Source organism: Electrophorus electricus, chromosome 20 (assembly GCF_041902795.1).
Source record: "Electrophorus electricus isolate QZ-2024a chromosome 20, ASM4190279v1, whole genome shotgun sequence".
Classification (NCBI taxonomy): Eukaryota; Metazoa; Chordata; class Actinopteri; order Gymnotiformes; family Gymnotidae; genus Electrophorus; species Electrophorus electricus.
Window position 1 is genome coordinate 5,601,717 of NC_137516.1, and position 10,783 is coordinate 5,612,499.

At 42.6% G+C, this 10,783-nt stretch overlaps 1 protein-coding gene across 1 annotated transcript; it reads right to left on the reverse strand.

The window, feature by feature from the left end:
- Positions 1-430: 430 nt before the first annotated feature.
- On the reverse strand, positions 431-7,616 carry prlhr2a (prolactin releasing hormone receptor 2a). Its single transcript, XM_027025037.3, has 3 exons — positions 7,529-7,616; positions 2,467-2,974; positions 431-1,987 (listed from the first exon to the last, which is right to left on the reverse strand). The coding sequence occupies exons 2-3, from the start codon at positions 2,937-2,939 to the stop codon at positions 1,345-1,347; spliced, it is 1,116 nt and encodes a 371-aa protein (XP_026880838.2). The 5' UTR covers positions 2,940-2,974; positions 7,529-7,616; the 3' UTR covers positions 431-1,344.
- Between the last annotated feature and the right edge of the window lie 3,167 nt (positions 7,617-10,783).

Here is a 10,783-nt window from a genome sequence, read left to right on the forward strand (position 1 = left end):
AATTAATGAATCGGTGTTCGGTTGCACTTAGCTAACTCACACATCTGCAGCAAATTAAATTCTTTCTTGTGTAATTGGAAAGAACACATTCTATTTATTCTTGATAGAGTGGAAAACTATACCAATTTGTGATGCAATTCAATCAGAAATAAATAGGTTTTAAGAGAAAAGGCCATTATGTTTTTGTACAGTTCGTATTTCTTTTCATTTCAGATCAAGTATTCTACGTTGTGTGCTTATGTAATCCTCAGTGTATAATTGCCCTTTTCTGTGAACCTTTGTGAAAGTAACTTACTGACATAAACATAACTGCAATTTTTGTGTGCTTGACATTTGCTGGCAGTAGGAACGTGCAAGTTGAAACATAACCAAGCTGGCAGATATAATGTAGTTACCACTCCGCGTGCTGTTTATTAATACCACAGTGCACACCACATTGATTTGGACAGCGTGTTCTAGGACTAAGTACAGAGACGATGATACCTAGCAGAATGACAGTCTTAATAATGTCTTTCTTTCCAAAGTTCATTGTTCACATCATGCAGTACCGAGTGAAATAAATAAACGTACCTCTGATGTTCATTTTGTGGCTTGGATAAGGCGGGGGGCGGATTCCATACCAGGATGAACAGCATGTACATTCCCCAAGTACATGCAGTGTTCAATATGTAAATTAATACTGCTGACCTTTTATGGATTAAGGAATTCAATCGTAAGATTTGCAATTTTTAGTACAACAAATAAAAAAAAAATGTATACATTTTTCTGACTGAAACATGTCAAATTACCTGACGATTACATAAGTGCTAAATGTCATAATTCGGATTCTGAAATTACGCTTTTGAATGTTTTCTTTGAAATTGTTTACTTTTCAAATGTTAGGCTTCTCAAAAATTCATTTCACATTGTAAGTCTTACAGATGTCTGGGTTACCAAACATTAGTAAATTCCTCTTTGTTTCATTCCTCTTTGAAGAGTTTACTTCAGGACCCTTGTCCATGTACTTAATCCTCAATGGCACAACTCAATGTGTACGGAAGGTACACAAGTCTTGGAACTAGTCCTTGAATCTTGTATGGTGCCCAGTTACAAAACACGGCCACATGTGGATGTATCATGAAAGACTTTGCATGCTCACATGGTTTTGCTAACCGATGCGTCTCATATTTCAAAATCAAGCAAGCATTTACACGATTGTGTGTACGCACCCGAACCAAGACACCGCGGTCTGCGAGCCTTGGATGCCACGGTTTACGTCGATGCCCACCAAGACAAAGCGTCTGGGACTCTAGACCCTTCGCTCCATGTTCTCAATGGGGAGGCACCACTGGGTCGTCTCCCCTGTCAGAGCACAACACTAGCGGTGGGGCAGTTGTGTGCAGGCCTCCCGACGCCCACGCGCTGGTGGCAGGAAAGCATCTTACGCAGCTCAGCACGGAAGCGGTCGTGCAGCCAGGCATACAGGAAGGGGTTGCAACAGGCTGAGCTCATGGCGCAGAGGTGGCACAGCAGCTGGATGAGCAGGAAGTAGCGCTTGTCGATCAGGCCGATGTCGATGTCGCGCAGCACGTTGAAGACGCTGACGGGCAGCCAGCAGACAGCGAACGCCGCCACTACCAGCGCCACCAACCGGAAGGTCTTGCGCTTGCGGGCGCGCTGCGCCTCCGCCTGGCTCTGTGTGCGGTGCCCGGGCACCACGCAGTTGCGCAGCTTCACCGAGATGCACAGGTACGAGACACAGAGGGCCGAGAGTGGCAGCACGTAGGTGATAAAGAGCGTGCTGTAGGCGTAGGCCAGCCGCTCACGCTCCTGACCCATCCAGAACTCCTCGCAGATGGTGAAGCCTTCATCTCGGAACTCCACGTGGTAGGTGTGGGCCACGGCCGGAGCCACCAGGCCGCAGGACAGGATCCAGATGCCGGAGAGGAGGTAAGCACAAGCCAGCACAGAGATGCGCTTCTTCAGAGGGTGGACTGTAGCGTAGTATCTGAGGAGGAGGAGGGGCTGGACATTAGGCTGAAGGTCATGCGAGGAGGACAGGTAGAACATGCCCTGGGTTGTATTCAATTTTCATTTGCCTGTTCTCATCGCTGGCGTGTCTGAAAAGCCTAGGCTATCTTAGGGTTCGAGTCATGCACTGTCCTGTATGTGACTGTGCATTATCTTTCCTGACAGCTCTTCTGTTCTGACTCGTTGGATGGACCTAAAACCAAAAGAGTGGGAGACTTTCAAATCCATGGTGCACTAGTTTTCAAATACAGATGATCAGCAGAGCAGGTACTGGATGGATGTCTGTGGCTTTGAAAAACTAAGACACTAAAAGCCTTTTCCCTTGCCTGTAATTCCGCTCTATCTGAAATGGCACTCTGACACATGCGTAACATCCGCCATAACAGACAGCTGCCTCCTTCAGTGACGCATCTGAAATAACCTAATGGCAATGAAACACACACCACGATCACTTACCTGTCCACCCCAATGACAGTGAGTGTGAACACTGACACATACACGGTCACAGGCTGGATGAGAAACACCAAGTAGCACATGAACCTCCCAAATACCCATCCCCGAGGGTTGAAGGCGTAAGCCAGGGTAAAGGGCACACAGGTAGCACACATCAGCATGTCCGAGAAGGCCAGGTTGCCGATGAAGAAGTTTGTGACATTGTGCATCTTCCTGGTGTGGCAGATGACATACAGCAGCAGGTAGTTCCCAAAAACTCCCACCAGCACCACCAAGGCATAGCAGGGGATGATGAGGGGTTTGAACGACTGGAGGAGCTCCACCCCAGCAAACTGCGAACCGCGTTTCGCTGTGCCATTGGCCGACTGGACCACCACCTCGTATGCGCAGCCCAGGCTGGAGTTCTCCGGGCCGGTGTTGCCCAGGCAGCTGGAGGGCGGAGTATCAGTTGGCCAACCACTACCGCTGCCCTCCATGCTGGGCGGTGCAAGTCGGCCTTGGCTGCCTGAAGCTGTGGGAGAGGAAGGAAAAGACGGAACGTGTCTCGAGTCAACATATCGAGCTCCAGAGTCCGACGACATGCCATGTGATGCTTATTTTCTCAGTTGGCAGATGGCAACACAAACTGGTGAGCCAGATGGTTGTGGCCTGTGTGTGAACGTGTGTGTGGTGTGTGTGTGTGAGAGAGAATGACTCCAAGCATCGAACGCATTTCACTGAGCATGAATTTTCTCACTTTCTTGCAGTGCCACCTGAATGAGTTTAAGTGGTTTGATAACAGGAATGTTTTCAAAACCGATCAGATGCTAATAAAAAAGGGAAAAGTGGCATAATGCACCGAATATCAAAAACTGGCATCATAAGCTGCCGTTATAAACTGGTGTCAGGAACGTCAGCACATGAGGAATTAAGATACATCCCTTCTGATTGAAGACTGTAACGATTTTTTTGGCTTATAATAAGACAAGCACTCTGGCTTGTTATCCTTATTTACTGGTGCCAGCGACTTCCATAGTGAACACAAAGGCAGCTTCCCCCCAATGGATGTCACCATAAACCTTCAAGTTACTGGAGTCATGCATGTCTTCGCTACAGGCACGCAGATTTGCATGTACTTTGGATTGTAATGCAAATGAACCCCATTCTCTGATGCTCCATTATTAAGTGAGTAAATGACTCACAGATTCAGTGTAATTGCTCTTCAATCCTACAGGCAGCAACTATAAAAATGCATATTTTTTTCTCCCCAAATGACGTCTGTTTGTCACTTTTAGAAATGCATTAGCAAAGCAGCTAAAAGAGTCTGATTCTCACACAAGATGTTATTCTGTTGTAATTGTCATCTCCGTTCAAGTTTAAACATGGATCAAGAAACGTTCGTAAACAGTGACTTAAGAATTCCAGGTTCTAAGACTAAATGTACTCCTGTTGATGTTTTTGTCACACAGTTGGTTTTAGTGCTTAATTATCCCTATTGGCTTGAGGAAATGACCAAAGGCAGGTGATTAAAACAAAGTCCTGGAGATGTTTCTTTACTTTCTGAAGAACAAGCCTCCATGTCTAGGGGTTTTCCATCTACACGAGGTTTCCGGGAGGTAAACATCAGATGCAGTTACGCTGACATGCTCAGAAGAAATGCTCTGGAGATAAGGAAAATACTGACTCATTCTAGAAGCTCAGTAAACACAAAACTGTACCGGTTTTGCCACTCAGTGTTCAGCACCAAAGCTGAACTTGGGTGCCTCGTCCCAGTTTATATTAAAAGGTTGACAACGTAGACACTGCCTGTTCACACATCTTAGACCTTTGTTGATGTTATCGCAGGGATTAAAAACAGAAAACAGAAAACAGAGACAAGATTAAAGCTACGCATTCTGCCATTTCTGGGTGAATGCAAATTTTCCATGGCCTCGCTGCTATAGCCCAGCATGCAGACTAGATCAAACAAATAAGTATCTTAAGTACATGTCTGACTGGCACCTGAAAAATTAACAAAGCTTTAATGTATCAGTTCATTCGGGTTTTATTCTAGTATCCAGTATCAAATTAAAAAATCTGTTTCTTTTTTGTTGAAAGACAAAAACTCTAAACATTTCTTAAAAATACATTATAAACACCATATAATGACAGGGAGCATGGCAGACTGAGAAAAAAAAAAACCTGTTCACTGCAGTTTTTCTTCATCTTGTTAGGTTGCTGTGGTGGTGCAGCTGATTCCAGCGTTCTGTCCCTCCACCTTTTTGTGAGTGCCTACTTGATGCTCTGTGGGCTATAGCACATTATAATGGAGCTATTCAGGAACTCTTAAAAGCACACGTCTGAAATGTGGTAGCAAAAAACCCAGGTGGGCAAGGGAGGGGAAAAAAAACAGTGGTAACCCTCGTCTAGTACACTGCGATTTACCTGAATATTAAAAATATCAATGTCATTTACCACAGCAGCAAAAATCCAGACTTATTCTTTAGGGACCATATTCATAATGTATATGCTATGGATATAAAATGCATCATAACCCATATTGCAAATTGATCCTAACAAATTTTTAAAAGGCTTACCTGATCTATATTAAATTGTATTAAATTTGACTTATCAATTTTTCAATTTTGCCACGCATACCTTTAAGTGATTGCCTCTTTTCCTTTCATTTACCTTCCCACCCCTATGTTTTAAATCAGAAGAGCAATGTCGTAACACTGAATCTATATATCTATATTAATAGCTTGTTTTTCCCCCATGCCACATACTTTGCCAGTACCCATGTGCATCACGTGCGCTGTCAAAAGCCCAAACTGAATGCAAGACATGTGAAGAGACTTACTCTGATGAGGCAGCCTTGGGTTTTTCTGTTCAGACATTTCACACACACTGCACGCGCACGCACACACACACCCTTGCACGCTCTCTGATCAGAAAGCCTTTCTCTTGTCTCAAGGTTTATGTCTGTGCATGGCTAATATGAAAAGGTACACTCAGCTACACAGTAAGCTGTATACCACCTTAAGAGTCAGTCAGTTTTATGTCATCAGGCATTGACCTTGTCCAGATCAGCTTGTGCAGGTCTGTCAGTAATATATTCTGCCATGATATCTCATTTTGTCACTGCCTATCCTCAGTTTCTAGCTTAAGTGAATGATGTGGACCCAGTGCTACAACATGCTCTATTAATGTAAATGAACAAAAGTCTTTTAAGAAGGCCAAAGAGTTAATTACATGTTAATTAAGATACATTTTTTAGAATCTGCAGTTAGTTAATTGCAAAAGGCCACAATTATTCAAATTAGTGCACCTGCTCCATCACTATCAGATAGTTCAAGCATTAATTGAAACTGAATTTTAAATTTTGCTAATATGCAGCACAGCACAATGTAACGCGCTGAAATGACTTAGAATATGCCCTAAGGATGGTCCTTGACACCCAAATAATTGTGATTAGTCCTTTCAGATCACAAAATTGAAGCAACATGATTGATTTAATTGCAAGTTTCATGTATACTGATTAAACTAAATAATTCATCTGTACATTACATAATAACATCTAATAAGACTATAGAGTATGGTGGTCAGGCACACTGGCAGAGACCTATATGCCCCAGCAAGACTTTGATGTATGCATTCTGTTGGTAGTACTTGATTGGAGCCTGTTTTGGAATAACTTCAGGGATTTTGTTCTGTGGAGATCCTGTTGTCATCTACATTTAGAAGCTTAACAGACCCTTCAAAACTGGTTAGGCAGTTTACAGCATGAGGGATGGAAAGCAGACATGATCATTTCACCTCATCTGCATTCTTTAAGTAATTTGTTGGTATGCTAATGCAAAGGAAACAGGGTACCACCAAGAGACATATTTTGGTCTCAGATGGGTTCTGCCAAACAAATAAGCAGAAAATGAAATGCATGTAACCACATTTTCTTAAAAAAGCAGTGTTATGAGAAGCACACCGTGCTCCATGCATGACAAGAAACCAACAAAATTATTCATATCTTCTTAATCCTCACTTATTGCTGTGAAGCCAAAGTGAAACCTTTGCAGATGTTATATAAATGCTAATACCTGCAGCATGACTCCAATTCATTGCAGTCACTGGAAAATTAATAAAGAGACCGTGAAAGAGCCCTAAGCCTTTTGCTCAGTTCCTTTTTTCCCTTGGTACAAAAGCACAAAGTGGTTACGTACTGGCTTAAAGTTTCACACCATAACTAAAGTAATCTTTGAAAAGATCAGATACTCTAATCTCATTTCTATCTGATCTCTTCTGTATGAATCTTCGCGTTTACCTGTCCTTTCCTAAATCATTTTAAGCAGCGTTACTGTGTTCTTCCGTAATTCCTGGTGGTTGTACTCTGTTAACTCCGGATCAAAATAGAGACAGCCCTGAATGAAGCTAAAACATAGAGAGCAGCTGCTCTCCACACCGAGCTCCTAACACTGTGGCCATCTGCTGAGAGCAGTAATTAGGCCAAATGAACTGGAAGTTTGCAAAGTAGTTTGCAAGACGCGAAGCACAGCCATGCGGAGAGCGGGCGTAATAAGCCTGGCGAGACAACTACATGATTCAAGATGTTCAGTTACGTCGTCTAATAGCCTGCTAAAGTCGTCGGTCATGTCCATGTACTTATCATGCGTGAATCAATGTCTCGGCCAACGAATATTTATGAACGTTCCCCGATTAAAAAGTTTATTTACGAGCGGTAACCTATTTGAAATACTGGATTCAAGATCTCGTCCACGCGAAACTGTGCAGTCATCTCATTTAAATAGCCTATATCTTATCAAATATGAGTTTTAGCTGGGCTACAAACTACACGCACCATTCGCATCGACAGTCAGAAGACAGTCTTCACTTCCTAAGCAGAAAGCGCGTAACTGACTTTAGAACGAACCCCTCACTCCCCGACTGCTTTAACACAAAAATATTTTAATAATTTGAAGGTTTTAATGATTTGAACTATTAGAGATAAATATTTGTGGTTGTATTCGTGTTTAATTAGTTACCACTTTTTTAATCAAAAGTTCGTTTTCATTCGTATGCTGTACCCGTTTTGCATGTTTCGCCGAAATCTCACCTTCTGTAGACTGAGCACAGTTTTCTTGAAGAAAAATAGCAACGTAGTTAGCGCTGCTTGTCAGGTTAAAGATGCTGCCGTACAAGTCGGAGAGATCCCACTTAATCCACGGACGAGACGCTCCCCCGACGCCCACTCCGAAACGCGCGTCTCGCGCTCGAGCGCGTGGAAGGAAGACACGGGGTAGGCGGGGTCGAGGCGGTCTTGTACACACGTGAAAGATGAGTGCGAGAGAGCGCAGGTGATTTAAAAACAGGCGTACGATAAGTCGTCCGCCAAAACCTTTCCGAGTCACATCCAGCGGATGGGTAATGAACTATCAGCTGCTTGATTCTAACATATTTGCAGCCAGTTACCTAATTGACGGGGAACTCTAGCATTGTGTATTGTGATAATTAGAGCAGGCCTACGTCTGTGCTGCTGAATGCATGGCTTTTAATAAGTTCCGACAGGTACTGTCGGAGTTATCAAATGGGCTCCGACTTGTGAAGGTCGACTTGCAGTTGCAAAGCTCATTTCGTTACGTTGTCCGAGTTTAGAAACATATGTTGAAATGTTACATCGTGTATGCTTTAGAAGTGCCCGGACGTGGAGAAAGCCCTCGCGGGCTCATTAGTGCATGTTTACTGTTGCGGATCTTAGTGAGCTGAGGGCTTGTTTACTTTGATTCAAAGCCCATTTGCAGTTAGTCAGCGGGGTTAAGTGGTTGTATAATACATTCGTGAATAATTCATGATTGCCTAAATCATTTGAGAGAATAAGGTAACTCGATGAGCAGAGAACTAGATCGACACAAATTCGGTGATCTCATTTATCAGGGTTTTTTTTTTTAAACAAATGTCTAACTGCCCGTCAGCTGCAGAACATTATTCGCAGTAGTTGTTGAGAGCCAGACGAAAGAATAACTGGGTTTATCTCATCAAACTGGCTGATTTTCTTGGATAGCCTTACAAACATGATCCTGCTACCAATGGTTTCAGAGTACAGGTTAGCTAAAGCTGTATTTCCTTTCTCTGTACTGACTGAATAACTCAGTTCATGGTGTACCATGTAGCCCAGTGGACTAAATAATGTGTTTTTATGACCATAGGATCGAAAAGCACTAGTTGCCTTTGTGATTCATCACTTAATCAGAATAGGATTAGATATCGCTCGCTGTGGTGCCTGTTCTGCATTTCTTGTCTTCTAGAATTCCCACAGCAAATGTCTGATGTTAGCAGTTACCTAACCTAATTAAAGCTTCTGATGTGTGGAGTTACAATAAAGTAGTCAGGAGGTTTTTTCTTGCTTTATAAACCTTCAGTCCCTGGTTCTTGGATTGGGGGATCAATTGCTGGACATGTGAGCTGGCTATTGATTTTACAGCCCATGGTGATTTAAGGGTGGAGGAGATGGGTAAGCAAAGGCAGCAGCTGTGGTGAGTGCTTCATGCGCAGCGGGTGGGGACTGGTCTGGTACTGCAGTCTGAGGATCAATAACTCGAGACATCTGGGCCTTCAAAGACTGGCCTCAGGTCAGTTTTGTCACATTCGAAACAAGGGTATACATACAGTATACGTTTATATGTGCATTGCTGGTCAAATAATCAGTGCACTGTACAGACCCCAACAAAATGCACGCCATGTGTTTTACATTGGTACCATGCCTGCTCACTGCTACTGACCTTGAATAGTTAAATATGTAGTAATATCCAGTGCATTTTTATTGCTCATCTTGGGAAGGCAAACACTATGTAACCTTGAAAGTGAAAAAAAGCAAACAGACACAGTTATCTTGTAAATTAACCTTAACCACCATAAGAGCAGAAGAAATTAAAACAAAATGAATCAGGGTTGTCTTGAGAATGTCATTTATTAGCATGCATACAGAGCCAACTTTACTGAAGCTTATTTAGCATTGTAAGTATAAATTAGGGTAGTTACAGCTATATGTGTTTAAAATCTACACAGAGCACATGTCCCCATTAAGTTTCGAATTAAAATGATTCACGTGTTCACTGTTGCAGTCACATCACATGGGAAACTCGGGGTGTCTTTACCTTAGAGACTCTGAACAGGTGAGCTTATAGAAAATGGAAGACATGGTTTGCCCTTCTTACCTGAATGGGGAATAATTTGGTTGACCCTGCAACTCTGCTCTATTTAATGTGTCAGTAAGGCGACCAGAAGGAAATTCTCATGGCCATATATTACCGGATGGGAGATGATTGTGACGTGGCGATCAAAGGGGGTGTGTTTCAGAGGTCCCAGTGGTACCGACCTGAGAGGAGCGGTGAACTTTTATACTTCAGACAGGACAAATCTAAACAGTCTGCACCCGCTACACAATGGATAGTGTGAACTGTCACATCAGAGTGAGGTTCGTCTCATTTCCCATAGTGAGAGCACATGGCCTCTCACACGGAGAATTCAAAAATAAAGCACAGTACTGCACCATCTGAACAGGCCGTATAATTACTGACATGTTTGATGTTAAAGTGCTTCAGAAGGCAATGATAAAGGCTGTGGAAGAGTGTTTGGGTTTTGGATAATGAACCCAACTCTTAAATTGTCTGCTTCTTGAAAGGCACATGGATGATGCAGTGAATCAAAAATCAAGCAGGCATAGACACATGATTTAGTTTTCAATTACTCCACGTCTTTTTGGATCTCTGGTTTTCTCCAATTAAGATGGTTAGACAAACCATACAGGTAGTCTGATGCTGTGGGTACCTGCAGCAGTCTGCTAATGAGTGTTGCTAGACCTTTTCACTTGTCAGTGACCATACAAGGGCTCAAAAATAAATGGAAAATGCCTGTGCAAAAGCATTTTAGGATAGAAAATGCACAGTGCCTGCCCTTATTAAATGAGATGAATCACTATTTTGTGTCCTTCTTCTCAAATTAATATGAAGGTCCCAAAACCTTTATTCCACTTCACTAGCAAAATATTCTTCCATTTAGCTTTCTTTAATTTGGCAGGGTTATCCAAATCTATGCCTGAGCCAAGAAACACTAATCAAAAAGCAAACAATTGTTTTGAGCTCCTTTTCATTTGAAAGTCTTTGTATAGCAGGTGTACTGCGATTTTTATTTCTGGTTCAGTCCTCCTTGGTGAAACCAAATGTGAGTGCTTGGGTTTCTGTGTGTTTATTATCATAAACTACACCCAGAGAGCTATGAAAAATGTAACTAACATTAACATTTTACTTTTCTATCATGACCGCTTCCGTTCTCCTTCAGTCCGCTGAGTGCAAATTTTAGTTATTCTTCGTCT